The 27,884-nt window shown below is 37.4% G+C and overlaps 1 protein-coding gene across 4 annotated transcripts; it reads left to right on the top strand.

The window, feature by feature from the left end:
* Positions 1–147: 147 nt before the first annotated feature.
* LOC140326035 (endoplasmic reticulum metallopeptidase 1-like) lies at positions 148–27,835 on the top strand. Of its 4 annotated transcripts, XM_072404227.1 has the most exons (15): positions 148–355; positions 5,615–5,907; positions 6,965–7,092; positions 8,776–8,881; positions 14,105–14,251; positions 15,837–15,929; positions 19,009–19,212; positions 19,837–20,054; positions 21,407–21,587; positions 22,234–22,424; positions 22,834–22,986; positions 23,744–23,931; positions 25,428–25,543; positions 26,325–26,488; positions 26,846–27,835. In XM_072404227.1, the coding sequence occupies exons 1-15, from the start codon at positions 186–188 to the stop codon at positions 27,008–27,010; spliced, it is 2,517 nt and encodes an 838-aa protein (XP_072260328.1). In that variant the 5' UTR covers positions 148–185; the 3' UTR covers positions 27,011–27,835. The 4 variants fall into 4 exon arrangements, 3 of the variants coding, with proteins under 3 accessions (XP_072260328.1, XP_072260329.1, XP_072260331.1); XR_011919770.1 differs by lacking the exon at positions 25,428–25,543 and having other exon boundaries at positions 26,846–26,983; XM_072404228.1 differs by lacking the exon at positions 19,837–20,054 and having other exon boundaries at positions 21,501–21,587.
* Positions 27,836–27,884: the final 49 nt, after the last annotated feature.

The raw sequence follows: 27,884 nt of genomic DNA, 5'->3' as shown, positions 1-27,884 counted from the left end.
TTGCTCAACTGTCACGTGCCAAATTGGGCTGAATTGGCAAATTGACTATGTTTCTGTTATCGGCTCCAAACTGCTTGCCCATTGGCCAGATCAGTGACAGGCGCTGTATGATTGGCTGGCATTGCACTCGCAGCTTGCGTAGGCTTTTAGTGGCAGGCAGGTCTTGGGTTGGTCAGAGCTCGGTCATGGTAATAGGTGGAAGGAGAACAGCGGCAATGGCAGGAAGACTAGAAGCGGGAATGCCTGCTCTGCTCGTCCTGTATGTGCTCGGGATAAGAGGACTGGTGCACCTATCACTGCAACAACTCCTGACACCGGGTGCCCGGCTCAGTGACTTCAATGCCAGCAATGCCAGGTGAGGGGGCCCCGGGAGTGTATGGGAGGGGTGCACAGAGCACTGCTTATAGCACAGTCCATATTATCATTTCCTGTATATGACACCTGGGCTCCCTTCATTGCAGGGAATTTTTATCCTACCTCTATCCATTATTACATTGCCAGTGACTACACATTATTAGGACTCAGTGCTGGGAAAATCACATTTATTACCAAGGAAGGTATGCAGAAACAAAACTGTGACACTTTATAGGTGTACATATATTTTTAAATACACCCAGTCTGAACAAACCTGCCCAACAAGGAGTGCAGGCTTCTCCCCATTGTCCTGTCATCATCCCCTCTCTGAGGAGTGTTTCCTCCATGTGAGGCCTTCCAATACCCAGATTATATGAGATAGGAAGTCATCAATATGGAAATAAATCTGATCCTATATCACACATAACTTCCCTGCATGCAAGACTTTCACTTTTCTAAACATTTCCTGTCCCTAACTTTCCATGATTTCACATTTCAGTTATTTTTTAATCATTTTAAGTACTGGGTGACATGTTCATTCATTTGTAGCCTGACCCAATCCAGGTTCAATCCAATACATTGGTAAATAGTTTTTGCCCATCTATGTCCCACTTTGTCCTGCCCCTACCTGCCTAGTACAGGCATATTCACTTCTCTGGGCTATTTCCTAAAGAGGAGGACAAGTCCAATGGAAGTCTATAGGAGAGTACTGGGCGAGTGTGGACAGTAGAAGAGACTTGCGGCCAGGGAATATGAACAAATGCAGGTTTGCAGATATAGGTGAGTAGACAACTGTGGAAGAGTATGGTGCATTGGGTTAGGTTAGTGTTAGGGGGGTATAAGTACACACTGGGCACGATCTTTTAAAGCATGTGTACAGAAAATAGTCTATCATGGGAGAACGTGGGTGATCCAGCAATCCTAGAATGGATTTCATAAAATTATTTTACAAATGTTTTTAATCCTTGATTAGAGCCTGTCAAAGTTTGCTGGATAACTCAGGTTTGCCCATGATTGTCTATCTTCTTCAGTCTTTGAGAACTTCAACAAATCGGGCCCAATGTATGAGTTCACATCCTTTGACACAAGTACAGGTAATCCCTACTACCAATGATATATCTTTGTTTTCATGTAGAGCTACGCTGGCTGGGAAACTTCCAGGGATGTCAGATCCCCACATCCCCCAATGAAAATTAACTTTTCTGTACACATGTAATCCATGTTTTGGCATTCAGTCTCCTTCTTCCTCGATGTTACAGCAATATACTGAATGGTAGGCCTTGCCATAGATATCTATGGGTTGAAAAATTAAATGTTCACACCACAGAATAGTGTTTGAGGAGTAGAAGGCTGAGGATCTTAAAACAAGCTGACAGTTGTCACCTTCATTTAGCATAACAGCGATAACAAGACAGGAAACAACATAGATGACTGGTAAGTGGTTAAACACAATATATCACATAACTTGATAACAGCGGCTGCTTTGTGTATACCAAAACATAAAGCATAGTTCACAACAATACAGTACAGTGGTGCTTAAAAGTTTGTGAACACTTTACAATTTTCCATAATTTTGTATAACTGTGACCTAAAACATCATCTGAATGTCAAACAATTAGATAAAGAAAACCTAGTTAAACAAATGATCCAAAAAATGTATTTGGTCATGTATTCATTGAAAAGAAGTAATCAAATAACATTACTGGCAAAAGAAAGTGAATTGTACTCCCAGGTGTGACCTTCTTGTGCAACAATACCTGTAACTCAATGTTTGTATTAACTATTGATGAATTATTTACATCAAATTACAGGAAATTTGGCTCATCCCTCCATCCAGATATGGATTTTTTTTCAAATTCAAAGCTCAATTGAGGTCTTTCCACAACATTTAAATTGAATTAAGGTCAGGACTTTGACTAGGCCATTCCAGAACATTTGCTCTATTCTTCTTTAACCATTCTTTGTTAGACTGATTTGAGTGTTTAGGACAGCTGTGTTGCTGCAAGCTCTTGAGATTCAGTTTACAGACCGATGTCTTGACATTTTCCTTTAGCATTCTCTGGTATAGTTCAGAATTCATTGTTCCGTCAATGATAGCCATCCAGGCCAAGATGCAGCACAACTGGCCCAAGCCAGAACACTCCCACCACCATGTTTCACAGATGGGATAAGGTTCATATGTTGGAATGCAGTGTTTTTCTTCCTCTGGATGTAATGGTCCTCATTTAAGCCACAAAGTTAATTTTGGCTTCATCAGTCCACCACACATTTATGGTGGACTCATAAACATCAACATATACCAATGTAACTTTCAAGTTACTAAGGTTTCCCCTTGTAATCTCGTGGACTATTACACACCTTGCCATAGGAGATTTCTTTGATGGTTGATTCACTTCTGGGTTGTACCAACAATCTTGAATTTCCTCCATTTGTACACAGTCAGGCTGTTGATTGGTGGAGTCCAAGCTCTTTAGAGATAGTCCTATATCCTTTGCCAGCTTTATGGATATCAACAACTGTTTCTTTCAGGTCCTCAGACTTCTCATTTTTTAGAGCCATGATGCATGCCCACAAATGTATTGTATGTATGATCAGGCTTTGCTAGATCCTCATTCTTTAAGTAAAATTGTCACCCCATTGAATGGCAACATCAGACTCTGATTTCTTCAAATTATAGGATAATCTTAAATTATTCATGTTATTGGATTTTTTTTCCATAAATAAATACATGACCAAATATAATAATTTATGTTTCATTTAACTGGGTTTTCTTCATTTACTTTTAGGATTTGTTTAAAAATTATATGATGTTTTCAATAGGAAAAAAAAAACACAAAATACGTATGGACCTTTCACACTTTTTATTGTTCATTTCATTTCATTGTTATCCACTCATTATTTCATTATTAACTAATTTTTTTTCTTTTCTTTTATTATAACTGTAAAATTTTATTACACTATTATGTAAGAGTATTTTGAATATGCTTATGTTGATTATTATGTTAAATCCTCCTATTTGGTCCATCAATAAAGAAATATTGAAATATAAAAATACAAAAAAAATACAAGCACCACTGTAAATGATTAAGGCGTCTTCTGATGAAAGAGTATAATATGTGTGTAATAATTTACAAAGCATCACAGTATGTGGATGTCTGGTTGTTCACCATTCTGCAACACATGTTCTCAACCATCAGTATATTTACTCTATAGGATACATATGTTTCATTATTTATTCATATTCATTCATATTTGTTTAGGAATACATTACAAAAAGGCACACAAGTAGTCTAGTTATTTAGGGCCGTGAGGATTTATATTGAAAATATTTAAATGCAAATTGGCCTACTGATATATAACACAGAGATACATTGAATACATGTGATTGGTACATGTTGCCTTTTTTATCAGCATATTTACTTTAAAAGGGGATGATCGTTGCCCTACATGTATAAAAGTTGGAACTTGACATGCTGAAAAAGTTGCAATAGTTATTATCTGTCATTTCAAAGTTTGTAGTTTGTTTTTCATCATCCTGCTATTTAGGGAAAAATGAAATTTAATATACTTAAATACCTCATCTTTGTCCATAGCTCTATGTTAGCATAACCTGTAGAGGTCCAGGATAGAATAGAACATGACCCTAGACATTTAGCCATGTTAATAATAGTGGAATCAATAAACATTTCTTATATGAATTGGTTGGGTTTAAGAGGGGAAGGTGCTTATAGAGATGGGTTATAGCTGATTGACCCCAATAATTGAATACCTAGTAGCAATTAGATACCAGTAACTTTGATTTGCAAAGATTGTGACCACTTTTTATAGATCATTTATGTTTTCACATGTTGACACCTGGTAGACATTTTGGTCTGTGCCTGAATGCATGTAGCACATAGAATGCTCAGGAGAAAGACTGAAAAGACTCGGCGAAGGAAGACCACTGGGGTTGATATTGCTGCAACATCACTTCCTATATTCTGAAAAGCACCAAATTTACTTTTAAAACGAATTATTACTTATTATGTGGTTCAGAGAACAGTATGATATGTAATGGGGAGGTAGACAGGCATCTGCATATCTTTCAGGCTCCAAATACCCACCTTGGTTAATTGAAGTAAATCCTCCCTGGGTAGAAGCATTTTGAAATGAAATGGTGAGTGAAGCAGTGCACTATTCTTTGCTTTTAAAACGAAAGCTTGGAGTTTAGAAGATGAAATCAACATGCCCGATCATTGTGACCGAGGCAGTCATGTAGTCACCAGCTCGTCTACACCCTAGGATATTATATCCTTCACTACAATATGCTTTGTCAGTGTGGGATAGAATAAAGAAAACCGCTAATACCTTCTCAACTTATTCTCCGTTTTTGGGCAACTCTGAATTTATCCTAGGTCAATGATAGTTACAAAAGGGCTTCTACCTTATTCAAAATACTTCCCTTACTATCCATTATGTTCGTTTTATTCGCTCAAAAATCCCTCAGGGAAAATTTCTCAGACATCCCCTCATCATACACCTGTAAATCATCAGAGGCTACTAAGTCAAATCTCTGTTTTGGACTTGGCTTTTCCATCCCCATCCTTCAAACCCCAAATGTGGAATACATTTGGTGATCATTCCCTCTTGTACAAGGACTGTGGTCAGAGATGTTCCATTTCATTTCAATTGTTTTTTATATTTTTTTTGGCTCCAACCCGAGTGTGCAGAAATAAGCAGCAATATTATCATTCTGCCCAAAACATCCAAAAACCTGTTTTGTTACATCCTATTGGCAGCTAGAATAGCTCTCGCTCAAGCTTGGAAGTCTCCCAATATTACCTCTTTAGGGTTGACAGCAAAACTCAACTGACCAGCCTTCCCAAGGACATTCCTAATCTATCTGAACCTACCTGGAATCCTTGGTTAGATTATCGCTCCTCATAAAAAACCTCATGAAAACCCCTAGCATTGGTAAGGACTATCCCTTTCCCTGTACCCTACCCTTTGTTACTTGTGTTTATATACTTGTGTTATATAAAGTTGGATTTGATGTTGATGGAACAGTTTTATACCCTTTTGTGTTCTTTTTAAGTTTTGGTGTGATAATGAGGACAGTTCAAGAGGAACATACATAGTATTTACCATGACAATGCTTGCTGTTACATTCTGTATCCAAATCAACAATTATCTAGTTACCTTTTCACAGATTCAGCAGTTCTCAAACTGTTAGGATCTTGTGGTAAAATCTACAGTATTATTGTCATGTTTTTTGCTGTAGGACATATCTGAAGCAGATTGCAGCAATTGATTCCAGAACAGTGGGAAGCCCTGCAAATGAAATACTAGCCGTCAACTACATACTGGACAGGATCAGAGACATTCAAAAGAAGAGAAATGAAGTCCACAACATAACAGTAGAAGTACAAAGACCTACAGGATCATTTAGCTTCGCTGGGGGTTTCACTTACTATGATCACATTACTAACATAGCTGTAAAGTTGGAACCAGCACGGGGAGCACAGCATGCTGTCCTTGCAAACTGCCACTTTGACTCTGTGGTCAATACACCAGGTAAGGAGATGATTGGCTTGTTTGACCAGGAACTGTAATCTTTCCTATAGACTCAATGGCATTTTGAACTCAGTCTAAAGCTACGTACACACTTCCAATTATTATCGTTGGAAAACCAACGACGAACGATCCTGCACGATATCTACGAACGATCGTATAGCACCGATCCTGCACATAGAGATAACGACACGATCGTTCGTAGATATTGTACACACAATAGATACGATCGTTTGAGCGATAGAGGAACTATGTGCATGACAGGAAAGTGAACGAACGTTCGTTCATTACGCATGCTCAGCCCATAGACGATCAACGAACGATCGTACACACGAACGATGTTCAACGATCGTCGTCCAATCCCATCCGCCGGTCCGGTCGTTCGTTTCCAACGACTTTCCTCGTTCGTCGGCGTCGTTGGTTACTTTTTTTACGAACGATTTTTGCCCAATCGATCGTTCGTCGTTCATTGTGAACGATAAAAATTGGAAGTGTGTACGCACCTTTAGTTACCTCTAATCTTTAGTAGATAAATAATATTGACAGATAGAACAAAGTTACAGTTGTCAAACTTCACCATGTGGTGTCGATATAGTAAAAGTGATACTGTTTTTTGGAGGCAGGTTGTACAGAATTCACAGATGGTTAAATGTATGGGCTACTTTTGCCCACACAGAACTTGTGACTGTAATAGACCTGTGTCTACTGATAAATTCTTTATTGCAGAATAATAGGTTAACAATCAATTGAGCAAAATAAACAGTATAGTAATTAAAGAAAAAAATAACAATGTATGTCAAGTTCTATTTTTTAAAACTATCCTCCAATGGGGACACCTGTTCAGGGAATAACTCTTTGGTATTATGTTTAAACATTTTGTTATCTTTGGAGAGTTTTCCTAAGTAGTAAGACATGAAGTTTAGGAAAGTCTCCCTTGCAGGATAAACAGGTATCCAAATACAAAAAACTAAATGACCTATAAGAAAATAATTTACTATATTTTTAAAATCTTTAAACATAATGATTAACATATTAACTACTGCATACTGGCTTTCTGCAGGTGCCAGTGATGATGCTGTTAGTTGTGCTGTTCTACTTGAAATCTTAGGATCGTTGTCAAGTACATCAGTCTCTTTGAAACATGCAATTATATTTCTGTTCAATGGTGCAGAGGAAGAAAACTTACAGGTATCTATCAAGTCCTCCAATGTATACCACTCATTGACATTAGGTACCTAGTAATCAGACTTATTCACATCATTGGTCTGAGGCCAATGCTGTCAGAGGAAAAAACAGATACAAATTTTAACTGGCCAGTATGCAGGTATTTTAATACCTGCAAATACAATAAATATTTTATATAGGAATGTAAGTAGATGAAATGTCACATTACTTTATAAACTGGCAGGTAAATATGTTGTGGCTTTCTTGAGCTCTGAATTATGTGAATTTGTACACTTCTTGACAAACTTTTTGGCAGTGACACAAATGTTGTTTCATGTTACATGTTTCAATGGTTTACTGATAATTAATTTTTTGTTGTTCTTTATATAATTATAAACATTTCAGAAGTTTGAAAGGATTCTAATGGCAAATATGTACATCCAATTTATGCAAAGAGTCAGTATTGTGGTGGTGCTCCCATATTAACCCTTGGAGTCGATCACAGTTTGTGGGCTTGGTCCACCCACTTTTTGAGAATAGACCACAGATTGTCAATAGCTTTGGATCTGGACAGTTGCTTGACCATGGGTCCAAAATTACATTGTTATGATCTCTGAGGCACTTTGTTATCTCTTTTTTCCTATGTCATGGTACACCATCTTATTGGAAGTTACACAGATCATCACCAAGTGGTGTCTGGGTTGTTGGGTGAAGTTGCTCTTGAAGGACATTTTAATACCATTCTTTATCTATGGCAGTGTTTTCAGACAGATATGTGAGCGAGCTTACTCTCTTGGAAAAAGGAAAAAAAAGCAACCCCACACATGGATTGTCTCTTGGCACAACACGGGACTTATGGCAGTGTTCGCCTTTTCCTCCCCAGATAATTGATTTTCCAGATGTTCCAAACATCTTATGAGGATTTAAGTACAGTAACTTTGCACCAGCCTTCTTCTTTCCAATCTCTATACCACCTCACTGTACATTTAGATGCACTCACACCAACCTGCTGCCAATATTGGGCAAACTTTGAACTGGTATCACTATGATTATGTAGATGACTCCCCAGGAGGACATGGTCCTAGTGCTTGCTGGACACTTTGGATGTCCTAATGTCTTCTTCACTGTAACTGAACCTGTCCCCTTGAAGTTCTCGATGATCTGGTAAATGGTTCTTTCAGGTGCAATAGTCTCAGGAGCAATTTACCTGCATGTGAGGATATTTTGATCCAAAATGGATGATGGTTGCACATGTTTCTTTGGAGGTAACAGTTCTTAACATAAGAGGACAGTGATTTTAAGCACATCTGCCCCCTGTTTTATAGCAATCAGTCTGCCCTTATAATTCATTCAGAATAATAGAATAATTTTTCCTCACATTTTGCATAACAACATTTGTGTCACTGCTAAAACTTTTTGCCTTGGCTGTACTAGATAATATAGCTAGAACAGTTTTAGTGTCAGTACTAAGGTATATTTGTAGTCTACAAACCAAGGTCAATTTATTATGAAAATACTAGCTTCCTCCAAACATAGGAATGTTTGGACTTGATAATGGAGACTGCAAATTGAGTATCAGAGTATTTTTTCTTACTCCCCAAAAAGTTGAGAAGGCACCACTGCATACCTACACTTATGTAAAACATACAGTACATTTGCTTCATCATATTAATGAATGTCAAAAATGTGTATTTTGTTTCTTCTCAGGGTAGTCACGGTTTTATTACTCAACACCCATGGGCCAAGCTTGTTCGTGCTTTCATTAATTTGGAGGCTGCTGGTGTGGGGGGAAAAGAGCTGGTATTTCAGACAGGTATGTATCCATCAATATAAAATGTTTACTTCATATAAAAAGATATACTATGAAAGAAAGTCAGAAGGCTTAGCAGTTACACTTTAAGTGTCATCCAGATATTTTAAAACTAAGGTGGGGTGAGTTACTTTACATGTTAACCTGTGCAAGAAAAATGGTATACTGAGATAGAGCACAGTTGAACTTACATTGCATATAAAAATGAACCACCCACTTTAAATATTTCACATTATGTTACTTTGCAATGTGACATGAAGACACACACAAATAGTTTTTCCTTATCTGTATTTACTTAATACAATTTATACCACCCAAGTGAGATATATAATAGCAACAATTCAGGAAAAACACATTATCCTGAGGTTTAAATTGAGGTTTGTAAATCAGGGGCAAAAGCTGGGTAATGGGAATCATGGGAGCATAGGAAGGGTTGTAGCAATAAATGGTAAGTAGAATTCTCAAAGAATGGCTTATAGTACCATATCTGGATAGGTGGGGATAATAACACTGGGGAACAATTTTGATCACATTTTTTGTCGATTTTTAAGCTTCTTTACACTAAAGTATGTATGCTGATTTTGAAAGTGCAGTTAGTTTTCTGTGAATAGTGAATAGTGAATAAGCAAAATTTATTTTTCTACTTACACACGTATTTCCTTTCTTGCAAATCATGTCTGGCTCTGCTGATTCTCGTGGTAAGTGCCTAAACAACCCTGATTCATTTTATTTATCTATGGCAGTTTCACCATTCCCAGTCAAAGGGCGAACATTAGCACATTTGTAGAGCAAGCCTATTTGGCATATATCAAAGTTAAACTTGGTGATCAAGATAAGTTTTGGGCTCCTCATAAGGTGTGCAAACAGTGTGTCGAAGGTTTATAGATGTGGACAAAGGGAACACGTGATAAGATGCCATTTGGTATACCTATGGTTTGGCGAGAGCCAGGAGATCATTTCAGTAACTGTTAATTTTGTATATTGAAAACTTCAGGATATAACAAGAAAAAGTGGCTCATTCAGATGAAATCCCAGTGCCGGTTTTGGTTACACTACCCTCTCTTGAAGAACATGATTATGGTGATGAACTAGGTGACAACAATGATGAAGTGTTTGAAATCGAAGTGGACTCTGTTTGTAAGGGATTTGATCAGCTTGAGTTGAGTCATTTGGCACGTGATTCGGTACTATCCAAGAAGGCTTCAGAACTGTTAGCATCAAGACTGTGTGAGAAAAACTTACTTGAGAAAGGAAGGAAGGTATCGTACTTTCGAACCAGAGAAATCGCATTCCTGCAGTACTTTAGAACTGACAGTGTCTTTGAGTATTGCCATAACATACCTGGTTTAATGGAGAAATTGGGAATTCCAATCTATAACTGAACTGAAGACTACTATTCATCGATAGCTCAAAGCGGAGCTTAAAGTGTGTCCTCCTTCACAATGGCAATATATTTGTCCCAATTGGCCAGTCCCAATTGGCCATTCAATTTGTCTTTGTGAAGAATATGCAGACATAAAGAGAGTCATTGAGTTGTTGCAACATCACCAACACAATTGGGTCATCTGTGTTGACCTTAAAATGGTATGCTTCCTTCTTGGTCAGCAACACGGATACACCAAGTATCCCTGTTATCTGTGCATGTGGGACAGCAGAGCTCGTGAGAGGCATTGGGAGGAAAGAAATTGGCCTCCAAGATCTGCCCTGAAAGCAAGTGATCCAAACATTCTACATGAACCACTTGGTGATAGAAAGAATATTATATTCCCGCCTCTGCACATGAAACTGGGTCTGATGAAGCAGTTCGTTAAAGCTTTGCCAACTGAAGGAGACTGTTTTATGTACCTCATTTTGACACATCTTGCCTGTCATTTGAAAAAATGAAGGCCGGTGTGTTTGATGGTCCACAGATTCGGCAGCTCATCAAGGATGAACATTTCATGAGGACAATGTCAGAAGTCGAAAAGAATGCTTGGTTATCATTCAAAGCCATTGTGAAGGACTTTTTTGGAAACACACAAGCTGATAATTACACAGAAATTGTCCAGAATCTTTTGGAGAGCTACAAAATGCTTGGTTGCAATATGAGAATCAAGGTGCATTTTCTGCATGGCCATCTTTCTAACTTCCCGGAAAACCTTGGTGCAGTCAGTGATGAGCAAGGTGAACAAATCCACCAAGATTTGAAGGTCATGGAAGGACGGTATCAGGGTAGATGGGATGTGCATATGATGGCTGTGTATTATTGGAGCATCTGGCGGGATTGTCCTAACACTGAACACTCCCAAAAAAAGCTATAAGCATACATTTTTACCTTAACTGCTTACCTGATTATTTTAAAATGTTTTACTGCAAAAAAATGTCATAGAGTAACAATGAATCCCTTGTATGAACAAAAGAAATTTATACAGTACATTCAAGTTATTATTTAATTATTTTTTCATTGTATGTAAATTTTTTTATTCAAAAATGGAGGGTACCCTGTATCATAAAAACTGGATGTGATAGCAAAAAACTGGGGTCATTTCTGGATTCACCACCCAAAAATGAGTAAAAAAACAAGTGTAAGATCTAACTCAACAAAAAATGTGTTTCCCAGTGTACTCCTTTGTGGTGGTGATAGTAATTCTTCATGAACCATAGGAGCCCTGGCAGAAAGGCATCTGAGAATGATTGTTCTAGAGAGGTTTATTGCATGGGTGGTGTGTCTGCATCAGTCAACCAGATGTGTTAAATGGATGCTGACATGGAAAAACAATGGTTCTGGTAAACCCAGACCTTGTTTACATTTGGTAAGGGTAAATAGAGTGCATGAAGAGGGCAGGAAAGTTGGACCATAACAAATGTGGTAAAGCTGATAGAGTAGGTTGAGTGTTTGTAATAGATGAATGTTACATAGCTGTCTTTTTTAATATATTACATCTTATAAACCAGTTGGCCATTGCACAAGTCTACCTTCAAAGCAATTAAATACGGGGTAAAACTGGAACAACTTTTGTAAGTGAGCCTGCTGGGATTTTTTTTTTATTCCAGAGCATCTGGCGATTCATGGTAAACATTTACCGTATTTTTTGCCATATAAGACGCACTTTTTCTTCCCCAAAACTGGGGGGGAAAAGTTAGTGTGTCCTATACGACAAATGTGTTAAAAAAAAATAATTAAAATATTATACTCACCCGATACCCGATCCTGCGTGTGTTTCTGGCTGCAGCGTGTCTCTCTTCTCTCCTCTGCCAGCATCGTGTTTTCTCTTGTCTGTAAAGCAAAGCGAAAGAAGCCGGCACAGCGCCACCTGCTGTTCCCTGTCCTACCTGCCGTACAATAGAAAAAAAGCACAGAGTGATCAGAAGGGGAATTTGAATGACAGAGTGATCAGAAGGGCAGTTTGAATGACAGAGTGATCAGAAAGGGAATTTGAAAGGTACAAAGTGATCAGAAAGGGAATTCGAATGGCACATGAGTGATCAGAAGGGGAATACCGGTATGAATGGCACATGAGTGATCAGAGGGGGAATAATCTTTCAGAATCTTTTTTTCTAGATTTTCCTCCTTTAAAATTGGGTGCGTCTTATATTCCGGAGCGTCTTATACGGCGAAAAATACGGTATTTAAAATGTTTAAGAATAGGTTAGGTGTACCAAGAGTCAGATTGTCCTGCTGAAGGACCAGAGGGTACTCTGGTGAGCCTTATTACTCAGAAGCAGGGAATGCAGCAGTCTAGTGGACCCCTACTGGCCTCCCACAGCAAGTAAGTCCATACCAGGCACACTATTCTACAGCATATGCATACTATGCCTCAGTTTCAAGCCTCTTTCATGTGGCTACATGTAATAGGTTGGTACTACTTAGTTTTCATCCCCTAGAGAGACCAGGTATTGAAGGAATAGGAATTGGGCAGGGCATGCACATAGTGAACTAAGAGCCTGGTAAAACTTAAAGTTTACTGTTCTCTTTAGACAACTAAGTTAACATGTTGAATTTTGGGGTAGTTGGGTAAGGGGGGGGGGGGGTTGTAAGGTAACAGGATGCCCTGTAAGCGTTATGGGGTGCATAGGGTTGAAGTGGTGGGCAAGAAAGCAGGAAGAATATGGGTATGCTTCATTAAGGAGATGGGTAACAGGACGTACAGTGTCAGAGTAACAGGAGAAGTACAGTCTGGTTAACGAGGATACATGGGATGTTGGGTAACGGGGGTTGCTGTGTCAGGGTTAAATGGGTGTGCTGGGTGAAAGAGATGGGTAATGACTCTTTACACTCCTACTCACTGTCTGTTCTTTCTCGATTTGTAGGTTGATTGAGTTTTTTTTTTTTTGAGATTGCCTGAAGGCTGTTTGGCAGTGACCTACTATCACTGGTAAACCATTTAATAGAGTATTTGTTTTCTGTTGTAGTTGGTCAAAGCATAGAAGGTCTTCAGTAACAAGTATATATATATGATGGATATCACCCTATTCACTCCCCAACCTCTGGACCTCATCCACTGTTTGCAGTAGTACACTTCTTGCACTTCTGACTTTGTATGTGACCATTTTTGTCCTTTTTAAATTTTGTGAAGTGTTCTCTAAGGTTCCCTACAAGATGTAACCCTGGTGACTAAGGAATTGTTCAATTCTAATTCCCTGTTTCCTTTATTTGGAAGTGATGTACAGTTGACAATCGATAATCCGACCTTCGATAATCCGTTTCCTTCAGTTTTCTGGCATGAATTTCAGATCGCATTTTCAATACAGGGACTGTAGTACACTGTTTGACCACTGATGTTTTGATGGCGCTGTTCGGCAGAAACAGCTGGAAGGTCTTGCTTACTACACTAAATACATGCTAGAACATCCCTGCTGCCTGCTCCCTGGAACTGTGCCAGATGTCCGCGGGTGCTGCGAGAGGAAGGCTGGCCTGCGTGTGGAGGTAAGTATTGCCGGATTTTTGAATGTCAACTGTATGATAGGCTACAAAGCACCTCTCAGCACGGGATAAAAAGGTTATAAAGTAAAATTTTGCAGATATAAATGGTTGAAAGTGTGTCTTTACAGTCTAAGTTATACTTTCAGTGTTTCCCTGGTACAAATCTGGTAGTGAAACGTTCAAATTCTTAGACAAGCTTTATAAATGTTAAAAGTTTATTTTTCTTATTTGAGTATGAATTGAATACTAGAATGTAAATTTCTTTTCTAGTAACTGTTTTTTTTAATGTAACTGTGTTTTTTATGTACAATTGTTTTTAACAGGCCCAGAAAACCCATGGCTTGTACAAGCCTATGTAAAGGCCGCTGTCCATCCTTTTGTTTCAGTGGTGGCTCAAGAGATTTTCCAGAGTGGCATTATTCCTTCAGACACAGACTTCCGCATTTACAGAGATTTTGGCAAAATTCCAGGTTTGTTTTTAATTAATAGTTTGGTTTATAATTTCCAAAAGTCAGAAGTTTATGTACACCTAGAATAACTCTTTAAAACTCAGTTGATAACACCTCCACAGATTAAAGATAACAAACTATAAATTTGACATATCATGTAGGACATCTACTTTTGTGCAGGGCAAAAGTAATTTCTTTCAACAATGTTCACAGACAGATTATTTCACTTTTTAGTGACTGTATCACAATTCCAGTGGGTCCCATGTTTTCATACAAGTTATTATTTGGTAGCATTGCCTCTAAATTGTTTACATTGAGACACATGTTTTGTGTAGCCTTCCACAAGCTTCTTACAATAAGCTGGTGGAATTGTGTCCCATTCCTGCACACAGAACTGGTGTAACTCATAGGCCTCCTTGCTCATGTACACTTTTTTAGTTCTGCCAGTGATGGCCTATTTAGTACCTTGAGCTTGTTGTCCTTGAAGCAGACCTAAACTAATTTTTTATTTACATAAAAGAGTAGACAACCCTTTTATATAAAGTAAAAATATTATTCTTTTTTTTTTAACTGCAACACCCTTTTTTTTAAAAAGTTCCTCCCATTCTGTCTTGATCACCATGGCGATGAAGGGCCTGGCTAAACACCAACAGAGTTATTAATGTTTTTCTAAGCTTTCCAGTTCTTAGATGTGGTAGCTGTTCTTTTTCCAGGCCAAAAATATTTTTGCAAGTACAGGAAATTTATTTTGATATTACCAGGAAGGCAATGATCTTGTTACTTCCTGTGGTAAGGAAATTATTTTTGAGGACAATATCAAATATGAATAATAAAACGTATCTAAACTCAGAAATTTCACTTTACGTAAAAGGGTAGACAACCCTTTTGTTAGTAAAAGTAAAAATTTAAGTTGTTTGTTTTTTTGTTTTTTTTAGTGCAACACCCTTTTTATAAGCACCGCCCCCCAATGAATGAACTGGAGCACAATGCTTCCCGGGATACCTACATCACGTATTCCTGGAGGCTCTTGGGTGCTCCTTCTGCGCATGCCCAAGCATCTCAGGCATGCGCAGAAGGAGCCTTTTCGTGTAAAGAGAAAAATTGGCCGATCTCACGCATGCGCAGTTAGATTGGCAAGTTTTTCTTCCATCACCCAATTTCGCGCCTGGGTCGGGTGATGTAGGAAGAAGAACCAGGAAGAAAAGGAGAATATGGCGCCGCCCGGAGCAACGGTTCGGAGACGGATGCTGGGACGACACAGAACCCAATGCAAGACACCTCTGGATGGATCGGACTGCCCTGCGAGATTGAAGGTAAGTGAATTTTTTTTAGGCACTTTTCAGTTAAATTGCTCCTTAATTAGGTAATTCTTTTAGTTCTAAGGTGGTTGTTGGCAAAGGAGTGACCATACAACAACTTTATAACAATAATGCCAGCTAGCCAGTCTGTAGCCGTGCTGTGTAAATTTAGCCTCTGTGTACATGAGCTGTATATACCTGTACATGTAAATGAGTAAGTAGGGCACTCATGTTTCCATTTTAACTGTCCTAGGCTATTTTGCTTTGTTTGCCTTTTTTTAATCACAGTTATTTCTGCTCTTATTTAGGTATTGACTTGGCATATATTGAAAATGGCTACATCTACCATACGAAATATGACACAGCAGACAGGATTCACATAGATTCTATCCAACGAGCAGGTTGGTAATATTCTTTTTAATCTTGTAAACAGCAGAATATCTAGTGGTAAAAAACACTCTGGGTTGGTTAAAAATATGTTTTTCTGGACTCTCATACTTTGGAGAAGTTTATATCAATTTGGTCACCATGGATCAATACCTGCCAAGCCCCTACCCAAGACCATGGTCTGTACTCTCCATAGCCTGGTCGCCCTACGATCTTCTATTCACATATCGCCTGAATTTCTACTTGACTCTCCTTTAAACCATCCACTCTCCCATTCCTACCCACCCTTATCCATTTCCTTTTACCTTCAATGGGTTTGTTTGTATCTTGTTATCATTAGGTTGTGCACTACACCTTTACTCAACTCCATTATTTGTTTTGTTTGGAGACTCACTGTCTGATATTTACCTGTGGTCAATGTCCATTGTTCTACCTATTTGGTTTTTGTATACCATTCTTTATTTTTTCTAATTTACCTTCTATGTTATCTTCTGCATCTGTCTCTACTTATTGTTATTACTTTTTTATTTTTTGTAATCCTATCCTTTTATTATCCAGTAAACTTGTTTAAAAAGAAAAACACCTATTTCAAACTACTGACTGACTTCAACAGCCTGTTCAACATCAGACAAAAACTATAAAATGCAATTTAGTTCTGTTGCATCTAAAAATTGATGCATGTGTATGCAAATACTGATAGTATATCTTTTCAAGATATACTTGATGTATTTGTGTTATTTTTCCAGAGATGAGAGGATGTATATTTATATATACTTACCGAACACTTTTAAGATGATTTGACATTATTTAAGATGTTTTATTTTATCTTACTGGACGTAGCGATGAAAACATTGGTACATTGTACCGATAAAGGGATTGATTTGGTCAGCAACAATAGTAAGGCAGGCTGTGGCAATTAAACAATGCTTGATTTGTACTAAGAGGCCCTTAGTTTTCCAAAAAAAATATTCCCTGCCCCATTTCACCACCGCCATTAGCCTAAATCATTGTCAAAAGGCAAGATAGATCTTTGCATCATGTTGTTGACTAAATTCTGACCCTGGTACTCTTATGTCACATAAGAAATTGGGACCAGACCAGACAATGTGTTTCCAATCTTCTCTTGTCCAATTTTGGTAAACCTATGTAAATTGGTACCTCAGGTGCCTGTTCTTAGAGAACAATAGGAGCACCCAATCCATTCTACTGTTGCTGTGGCCCATCCTATTAAATTATTATCATGAATTTACATAGCACGGGCATATTAGGCAGGGCTTTACAAAGCCCATAGTCATGTTATTAGCTGTCCCTCATATAGTCATTTGTTTTTTTTTTCTTTATTTTAGTTTGAGTTAGTATTGCATTTCTATCAGCTCAAGCCATTCTTCTCCGACCGCTGGCTTCAACAAACCATATGCATCCAGAGAGCTGCTGCTAATTAGATATTTTCCCTTTTTTTGGACTAATTTTTTTAAACACTAGAGATGATTGTGCATGAAAATCCCAGCAGATCAACTGTTTTTGAAATGCTGAAACAAGCCTTCTGTGCAACAACTATACCACATTCAAAGTCCCTTCAATTGCCTTTCTTTCCCATTCTGATGCTCAGTTTGAACTTCAGCAGTTAACTTCAGATATTGACATTGTCTACTTGCCTAAATGCTTTGAGTTGCTTCCAAAAAAGAAGTTTATCCTCTTTTTATTCTAAGGTGTTACATAACAGAACATAATAAAAAATATATATTTTTAGCAGGTTCTAAACTTAGGTAAATCTAACCTCAGATAACTCATGACATATTGCACAATATCAATATTTATTTAAATTACTAAGTCAAAAGGCAAAGAGCAGTGTGTAAAAAATGAAATACATTCTTTACACTTTCATAGAAACTAAGATGGTAAGTCTTAATTGATGGTAAGTCTTGCTTAATTGATTAAAAGCAAGAGTTACCACTTTCATAAAGCAGGAGTTATGGCGTTTCACTAGTCTGGAACATTCAGGTGTGTGATAACACAATGCCAGGGAAGGAAAAGTCATTTCCAAACAAGCTGAAGTAAATCATTCTACAGTGAAAAATATTATTCACAAGAGGGAAACATTTAAGCCAATCTTCCCAGAAGCAGATATCCTGGGAAATTCATCCCATGCCACACCAGGCACAGATAAATTGCAAAAAGCCCAAAAGCTACATCTTAGACTCCACAGCTGTATTTAGTATGGTAAATATTCAGGTTCATGACAATATAATTAGAAAAAGACTGAACAAGTATGGTGTGTTGGAAAAGTTTGCTAGGGGAAAACCTTTTCCTTTTAGGAAAATAAAGCAGCACAGCTTAGGTTTGAAAAGTTGCATTCTAAAGAAACCACAAGATTTCTGGAACAATGTCCTTTGGAAAGGCAAGACCAAAGTGGAGACGATGGCCATAATGCAAACCTCAGTAAACTGCAATGTTGTAAGGAAGAGTGGGCCAGAATCCTCTAAAATGATGTAAGAGACTGATTAGGTCTTAATGATAATGATTACTTCAATTTCTTGATGCTAAAGGTGGTTTTACAAGATAGGGTGTAAGTATTTTCACATATGGCTTCTCCATTTCATTTTGAAACTCGTTTAAAAAGTGACAGGGAACCTTTTGTGTGTTGTTTTATACCTAAGAACTGAAAGAGTTATACTTCTCATATACAAAATTATTTTAGATATCATACTTGTATTACAAGGCCAAAAAATGCAAAGTATTGCTAAACTCATCATACCTTCTTAGATTTATCTTCAAAATATTAACCTTGCCATATTTCATTGGCCTCAATAGCCATGTATTTTGGTTGGTGCACAACATCTACTTATCTAGCAAACATTTTTTAGACTTAGTAATCACAGTGAAAATGGAACAAGCAGTAGAACTATTGCCCCTCACAATCCTATTGTTTTTTATTTTTTATTTTAAATAAATAGAAACTGATGCAAGCAGTCATACTGTTTTTTTTTTTCATTTTATCATTTCTATTAATCAGTATTTATTTATTAATTAACATTTTCTACCCTGTGCACGTATTATTTGTGCTTTATTACAATGTGCAGTTTTTCCATCCAGGAGACAATGTATTGGGAGTATTGAAATACTTGGCATCCTCACAGATTCTTGCTGATTCGTCAGAATATCGTCATGGGAAGCTAGTTTTCTTTGATGTGATGGGCTTATTTGTGCTGTCTTATTCGGCCTATATTGGTACCAATGTAAATTACATCATAGGCATAGTTACTCTTCTTTATCTGAGCATTAAATGCAAGCTTGAAGGTAAGCTTTTTTTATTTATCTACTTTGGTTAAAAAATGTATAGCATTGTTGTTTTGTGTTTTCACATTAGGTATTTTATTAAAAACTCAGTCCTGAAATAGTTGTGGCAGGTTAAGACCTTCAAAAAGATCAATTAAGGTTTTATATGTTTGCTCCATTTACAGGGTTTGTTTGTTTGTTTTTTTTAAGTAATCTAAATAATTTAAAATCAAATCATTTTATTTGTTTCACAATGCCTAGTTTCCAGCCACTCTGTGTATTGTCCTAGGTAATGGAAAAAGCAAGTGTATTTATGCACGGTGGGCAGCACGGTGGCTCAGAGGTAGCACTCTTGCCTTTGCAGTGCTGGGTCCCAGGACATTATCTGCATGGAGTTTGCAGGTTCTCCCCGTGTCTGCGTGAGTTTCATCCGTGTACTCTGGTTTCCTCCCACATCCCAAAAACATGCTTAATTGGCTTCCCCTTAAAATTGACATATGACTATGATAGGGACATTAGATTGTGAGCTCCTTTGAGGGACAGTTAGTGACACAACTATCCACTGTACAGCGCTGAGTAATATGATGGCACTATATAAATACTGTGTAATAATAATAAATGCACGTTATTTTTTTTCCTGTGTAGCACAATATGTTTGTGACCTCATGGCTGGACTGTTCATCACAGTGATAAGTTGGATCTTTGCTCTAGTAATTGTTCTCATCATGGCGATGTTGGTTATTTGGAGTGGCCACACTCTCTCCTGGTATACACACTTCTATGTGGCTGTGGCTCTTTATGGAACTGCTGCCCTTGCCATGCTCATATTGGTTCATTCACTGGCTAAGCAATTCTATTTTGATGTAAGTGTCCTCAGTATAATTTTCTTCAGTTTGTTATAAATGTATGATGGCTGCAGCTATGAAGAGCATTTAAAACCCACTTTTAAACTTCAGCTATCCCTTCCCTTCCTTCTACTTCTTAACCTAAACTGATTTGAGCTGTAATATGTAGCTAGTAAGAGCTTTGGTCCAAAGTATTACAGTGATGTTTGAAACAGCTTAAGTTATGGGGAAGCAGTAAACTCAATTTCACTGTGAAGTCCCTTCACATGCCGGATATTTAGCACTTGACTTCAATACAAAGATATAGTGAAAGTGCCGTAAATAATCGTGTACTTTTGATCAAGGTTTCCCAAAATGGCTGATCCTTTTGCAACCTATCAAGGTGCAAAAAATCAGTTTGTAATAATTGGTCCAAAGTACATTTTATTTGTAATGTACAATAATAATGTGTTTAATGCTTCTGACTGATCGATAAATATTTGGAAAAATCAATTGGCTTGCTCTGTTAAAAAACTGGCAGCTTGTGTTACAATTGCAGTATTTAGTAGATGTACCTACTAGATCAGGGGTGTCAATCTCAAATACACAGAGGGCCGAAATTAAAAACTTAGACCAAGTCAGGGGCCAAACTTGAAATTTATTGAATAAATTGAGGAAGTTTACTACTTCATCCATAACTAACAAAAACAAACCCTTCTACACACACTTTAGGGTTGAAAAGACAAATTTCTATCTATGTATGCAGGCTGTGTGTTGTTCATCCTCTCACATCACAAGTTTGTCTGACACATTGGGCCTGATTCATTAAAGCTCTCCAAGGCTGGAGAGAATACGTTTTCACCAGTGAGGCTGGGTTATCCATCGAACCTAGAATAGATTTCTTCAATGTCATTTCCTATTTGCTAGCAAATGCTTTGAATCCTGGACCAGATCCATCCCAGGTTTGTTGTATCACCCAGCTTCACTGGTGAAAGTGTATTCTCTCCAGCCTTGGAGAGCTTTAATAAACCAGGGCCTAAATATTACACTATGCAGTCTCTAATGGATTGAAACAAACACAATGCCCCTGGTAGTCAGGCACCATGTGATCATTGCCTAGGCTTTGTGTCACATGATGGGTGTACAGGAATAATGTCTGGCCGTCAAGGGCCAAAAAAAAGGCCCTTGAGGGCCAGATTTTGACATCCCTGTACTAGATAAAATGCCATAATGCAGTAATTGTAGTATATATTTTGTTTGCTGTTGTATTAGACTGGTCACCCTCCCATGTTAATTTCCTGAATAATTGCAGAATATTCAGAATGCTGGAAATTATTCTAAGATCAAAATCCCGATTGAGACATCTCTCTATTTTTTCTTAAATTTTCCAGAGCAGAAAAAACAAAAATCAGCACCTTGTGGACCTCTTCTTTGATGTAACCCTAACTTCATGGGTCATACTCATGTTTTTTTTTACTGCCACAGGCTTTTGCTCTTCCTATTTCTTTGCCATGTGGGTGATTTTGCCATTAATCACAAAGATGTTTCTTCCGCAAGAATGTTTATGTCAAGGTATGTCTGTTTACGTTATACTTGATAATAACAATGTAGCAATTAAACTGACCCAAGTATACATTTAGAATGACTACTTTACATTCTGACATTATTCTTTTTCAACTGGCTGCCTGATAATGAAAAGCCTCTAATCTGGGAACAATGCAAGCCAATATATGAGAATTGCATAATGGCGCTGCCATCTTTCACTGACTGCATTTATATGCCCATCTTAAGGTAATATTAGAATTTGAACTAAAGTATATTTCAAATTAAGGCAGACATTTCTGTATTTCTTGTATTTGAACAGAGTTTAATCTAAGCATAGCTATCCCAGTCCTTGCTTGTCCTATTAGCTGACTTTCTATTGTCACTTGCCATACATTGTATAGCATTCCCAATATATTCCTATAAAATATCCACCAGTGGGTGTGTAATACAGAAAACCTTTAGGCCCCAGAGGATGTATAGAGAAATAACTGGACAGTGTTATATACCCTTATAAATGTGTTACATTAAAATAATTTTTGTTTTAATTTGCATATTGTGATTTTCACCCAAAATGTTTCACTGTTAAAATGACCTGTGCCTAACATCTGGTGTACTGATGGGATTACTACTTCCAAATACACAGTAAATGTTTTATTTGTGTCTTTTCTCATAGGTTCTTTCTATAAATACATTGCAATATACCTGTTGGGATTATTTTTTCCTTACATACACACCATTTATTATGTGTGGATAGTGTTTGAGATGTTTACTCCTATCTTTGGACGCCTTGATACAGAAACCCCACCCGACAAAAATATGGCTATCTTAATAGTTGTTTGTACAGTTATTCTGTTATCTTACTTTGTAAGTACAAATATTGGTGTCTTCACAATCCTGGTATATATTCTAGTAATTGTCCAAGTAGCATAAACCCTGCTATCACTGTAACAAAGGTTTTTGACCTTTTTAACAATGCAATGATTTCTTCCAATCATGTATTCCGTTAATTCCTGTAGATAAGCAAGTCTATTTAGTTTCACTATTTCAGTTTTACTATTTCTCTAGATTATTTTTTGCAACTATTGGTATATCCATTTGGAAGTGTCACCCAGGTTTTCCCATGATAATCCCTCCTCTCCAGTCTTGGAGAGCTTTATTAAACGAGGGCCATTTTGTGCTATTCAGAATGTAGTTGGTGAAAATACATATACTGTATTATACAAAAATATAAAATACATATTTGTGATATACTACATTTCTTCCTTGTTTTTAGGTCAAGTTTATTTATCTTGTTAGGAGCACCAAAAAATTAATGCTTTGTTTAGCCTTCGTGTCTGGTGTGACATTCGTCCTTGTGTGTAGTGGCCTGTTCTTTCCATATAGCGGTGATATGAACAGTCCCAAGCCAATGAGGATCTTTCTCCAGGTAATACCAATATATCTTACAGTATGTTGTTGTCAGCGTGGGAAACATTATACAGTATATAAATGTAAAACTTGTCAGCTAATCATGGTGTAGGTTGCTTTGTTTTATTATTTTAGTTTTTTTCTTCTTGTGCTTGTATTGCATATGTGCTAAAACCTTTGCTATACAAAAAGCTTATAGAGAAAGACAGCAAATGCAGCTGACTGAAAAATAACCACACTTCTGCGCTATCATGCATTATCATGGTTTTGTTCATCTGTCGTCTTTTGTCCCTTATCTCCTACAAATGTTACCCCCTTCAACCAGTCTTTATTGCGTGAAATGCATGTAAACCCTAATACTATTCTCTTATTTTTAATACACAAATAAAAAAGTTTTGTTATAGCTGCTTAAAAAGGTTTAAAAAAGACTAGTTGGTTTTGCAAAATATTTTGTTAGTGTATAATTTTCTATGCTGTCTGGTTACATGGGGTTAAGAGAGGTCTGGGTTCTTAGTAATCCATTTGGTTTGAGTAGGCAGAGCTGACAACTCAATGTTTAGAAATTCTGAGCTATGTTGTCATGTCAAGTGAAAGGTAGGGATTTCATCAACAGTTATTTTCTGTATTTGCAGCATGTTTAAAAAAATTAGGACATGGGGAAATGTTAATTTATTTCAGAGATGCACTAAATATATTTTTCCCCTAACCCCTAATGCTTTACATTTTCTACCTTGATTTTACATAATCCCTACATTTTCTTTTTCTCTACTAATAAGCATACAACAAGAACTTTCCACAATTTGAATGGTGAGGTGGTAAAGACAGATTCTGGTATATTGGTCAATGGCTATGATTACAGTGGATTATCTCACATCACTCCTCATATACCTGAATTAAATGACACCATCAAAGCCCAGTGTGAGGATGCTCCAATCTGTGGATTTCCCCATTTTGTTTTCCTCAGGTTGGTGACCAAATAATGGCATAGATTTTTCTATTTATCAACTTAATTGTCTCAAAGTTTTAGTAAATGACAATTTAATTAACATTTAATATACAGAGTTATTCAACTTCTAAACCACTTCAATCATGTGTGCTCTGTGTTTCTCCCCTTTTTGGCTAGGCTATTTAGAATAGTTTGACTCACGTTATGCTTTTGCTTGATTGGTCCCTGCTTCTGCATTTTTTTAAAAATCTCTGGTCCTTTGTCTGGGCCTTGCAGTGTTGGAATAACCTTTTCCTTAGGAAGGTGTGCTTCTGGCTGTGTTTACTTAAAGCACCTCACTCCAAGGTACGCTAGTCTAGTTTTCTCCCTTCCCAACATTTGAGGTTGCATTCTCAACCTGTTTGTGGTTATGGCTTTGTCCAGGGTTCAAGCCTAGTTGGTAAAGAATTTTTTATATTTTTTACTCCACATGATCTTCATCTGGATCTAAGTTGGGCAGCTCTCCTCTCAGGTTTTTAACTGTTTGTGTTGTCTTTCTCCATTTCTATAATTTTTTATGAGGTTTTTTTGAAGTTGGCTGTGCACTTCTCATTGTATTAATTCTTAAGTCTACCCACCACCAATCCTTAAAATGTCTCATGATCTTTTATAGTGTCCACCAATTAACAAAAGGAAAAATGTTTTTGTCTTCTACTATGGTTTGCTTAAATATTGAGGAAGCAAAGCCTTTGAAAAAGACAGTGTGCAGATCCTTTACGGCTGGTAAAATTTTGGTCAGACTAATCTAATGTAGTAAAATCTTTTGTCAACCTGAACTCACAAGTCAAAATTTGGTATGTTATAGGAAACATTAACATAAACATTTTTTTCAATAACTGCAAAGAAAGAATCAATGTACTTCCTGGTATGTAAGAGTGCCTATGTAATCCTGTGCTTGCAGCCTCATATCTGAATGACTATAGCAGTGTTTCTCAACCAGGATTTGCTAGGAGTTCCTAGAGCAATGAGCAGTTTGTGCCTCTCAGGTCAGTTTAGATGACACCAATCTTTTTGGCTATCTTTAAGGGTGATATTCTTCCCAACAACCAGCAATGTAAGAGGCATTCTTCCTACTGAACATGGCAACAATATACTGTGAGCTGTGGATATAGTAATTATAGCAGGGTTCCTTGAGGACCTGAAAGTTATTTTAAGGGTTCCTCCATGTTAAATAATATTGAGAAACACTGGTCAGCAGTTGTAAGGCAACTGTCTCTGACTGTCAGTCTCATGACATTTGATTATGACAAACTGTTCTCCTTGCTGGAGGCTCTGACATGAGGAAGCAAAGCCCTTTCTCTATCGGGTTGGCCGTGTCCACACAGAGACACAGTGCAGAACAACTACAACTACAAGGAGACCTCAATCAAACCGATAGCTACCCCTTTGCTCTTTGCCTACCCTTTGATTTGTTGTATATATGCTGCTATGCACATTTTTTTATTACTAAGATTTACTATACCTCGTTCAAACAGGAAGAATTGGTATGTCCCTGCACCCCCTCCTCCTGTCTCTGAAAAAATGAAGTTTAAACTTTCATCAAAGGAAGAGATGCCATGGGGTGCTATGAGAATGAACTTTGAAGTTAAAGGTTATTACATTTCTCCATATATTTCTCAATGAAATAGTATTTCATTTATTATAAAATGAATCTCTGTATACTGTTTACTTATAGAATTTTGGGCAAGTTACTTTTTTGTTTAGAGACAAAAAGCTGGGATTTAGTGAACTTTTGACTCCCCAGCAGTGTCTTTAAAATGGAGGTCGATGGTGGGTAATGGTGGCACAAAGATTTCAGCTATTTAGGTGATTTTGCTGCTTTACTACTGCTGCTGTTTTCAGTTTTTTTTTTGTAACAAATGTAAGGGAATTAAGTAAACCTGCCATGACAGAAAAATGAGCTACAGGGTGTTAGCTGCCAATACAAGATCAAACAATTCCCCGTTCTCTGTTCACATAACATTTGTAACAAAGCCCTATATTAATGCACAGTTGGCTGAGTTACCTGAGCTTTAGGCCAACAAATGTAACATACAATAATGATTCTTTAGAACTCTTGATGTGAAGCTTTCTAGGGACATATCTGATCTCTGCTTTCATCCACTCTTTGACACCATATCTGGTTTGATTTAAACAAACATTTGAGGTAAATCTGTAAAGTAGTATTGTTTGTTCATTGTGCCATTTCCCAGGCATAGGATGTCTTTCAACAGAGTCTTTATGAACATCTTGTCCTCCTTTATTGGTCTGCATATCTGCAGTTATCATACTGACTATATTTGTTTTATATGGAAACCCTGTAGTGGAAGTAGAATAGTAACCCATCAATATGGAAAACTACACTATTTTTGCATCATTTTTTTCCAACTTAGGACCAAGTCACATGACTGTATATGTGCGTCCACATAACCGATTTGTGTTGTCTAGCTGGTCTCTGGGTGACGGGATACCAGTACCAAGCAATGGTGGGGATTACTCTGTACATTATTCTCATGGCTTACAAGCTCCAGTATGGAAATTCTGGATTGAAGTAAAGGTAAGGAGAACAAAACGAATGCACTACTGTCAGTGGGAAGAATGTTTTATCAGTGCTCAATAAAAGGAACCCATTGATGGTCAGGTGATAGGGTCTCATCATTGGTGTTAAACTGCGCTTCCCTTGCAGGTTCCATGTCTCATGCTATTTCTCATGTTGTCCACTGGTACTATACATGCAGAATCGGGCAGGAGATCCCTCCATCTTGTGTTTGTTTAGCTCACACTTACATGGTATTGCCTTATTTGTTTTGGCACTTACCCCTAACAACCACTTACATTTTTATAAATCTAGTCAATATGTTTTTGGTTTTTCTTTTAATCCTTAATATGCACAATCCATATCTGTCTATTTCAGGGTTCAGATGATTATTCTGATGGCATGGTCACAATTGCAGCAGCATCTCATTATTTCTTTGGATCCAATCAGCATTCTCCTCACCTGGACACACTTCTTCAAAGATTCCCAGCTTGGAGCTTCCCATCTAGCTGGGTCAGCACATATGATCTGTATATCTATTGATGTTGTCTTTTTACTATCCTCAACAAAGTGTGCATGTACAGTAACCACTGTGACCAGAGGAAGGAATTCTGGTAAAAGATCAGATGGAGAGAAATGGTCTGTGATGTGATGGTACTGATCTGTGGTCATGGTCTAGTGATTTTAATTATGGGACTAATTGTTTTTGGGACTAAGCAAAAAAATTCTTGGAATGAACCTTGTGTATATTGAACCATTCAGACATTTATCAGGTGCAAAAACTAATGCTGATCTGTGGAGTTTTATTAGGTTTCACCCTGGACGTTCCTGTTTACAACATATGAATGCAGTCTTGTTACCCTTAGTGTCTATACAGTATAATGACGGCTCAAGTGTCATCAGGGTTTCCTTTTCCTCACCTCTGCTGATTGCTCCACTTTTCTGATTGCCATAGAACCCGGTTATCTGGAACTCAGATCTCAGATAATCTGATACCTCATCTGAAAGATATCTGAGTTTTCCAGTTATCTGAGTTCCAGATAAAGTGGGTTCTACTGTATATTGTTAATAGTATAGTGGTCAAAACTGTTTTTGATGTCCGATTTATAATCATAAACTGACTGCCTAAAGATCTTTTAATAAATCAACAAACTTTTTTCCTTTATGTGGACAAGTTTCCACAACCTATGAAAAGTGAATTGTTTATTAAGCGAAACAAAGGCCTTGTTCACACACGAGCAGAAGCAAGCTTACTAAGCCTTTAAGTTTTCATTACCCACCAGTTTTGGAATGTTCCACCAACTACAAGAATTTATATATTTAAAAAAATATTGCTTCTTTTATTAAAGAAACACTTGCCTTTCCTTGCATTGCTTTGATGTCTTGCAGTCCTTTCCACTTCCCTCTTCTTGAAATT

Source organism: Pyxicephalus adspersus, chromosome 3, assembly GCF_032062135.1.
Source record: "Pyxicephalus adspersus chromosome 3, UCB_Pads_2.0, whole genome shotgun sequence".
Taxonomy (NCBI): domain Eukaryota; kingdom Metazoa; phylum Chordata; class Amphibia; order Anura; family Pyxicephalidae; genus Pyxicephalus; species Pyxicephalus adspersus.
This window is presented reverse-complemented; position numbering and strand designations above follow the sequence as displayed.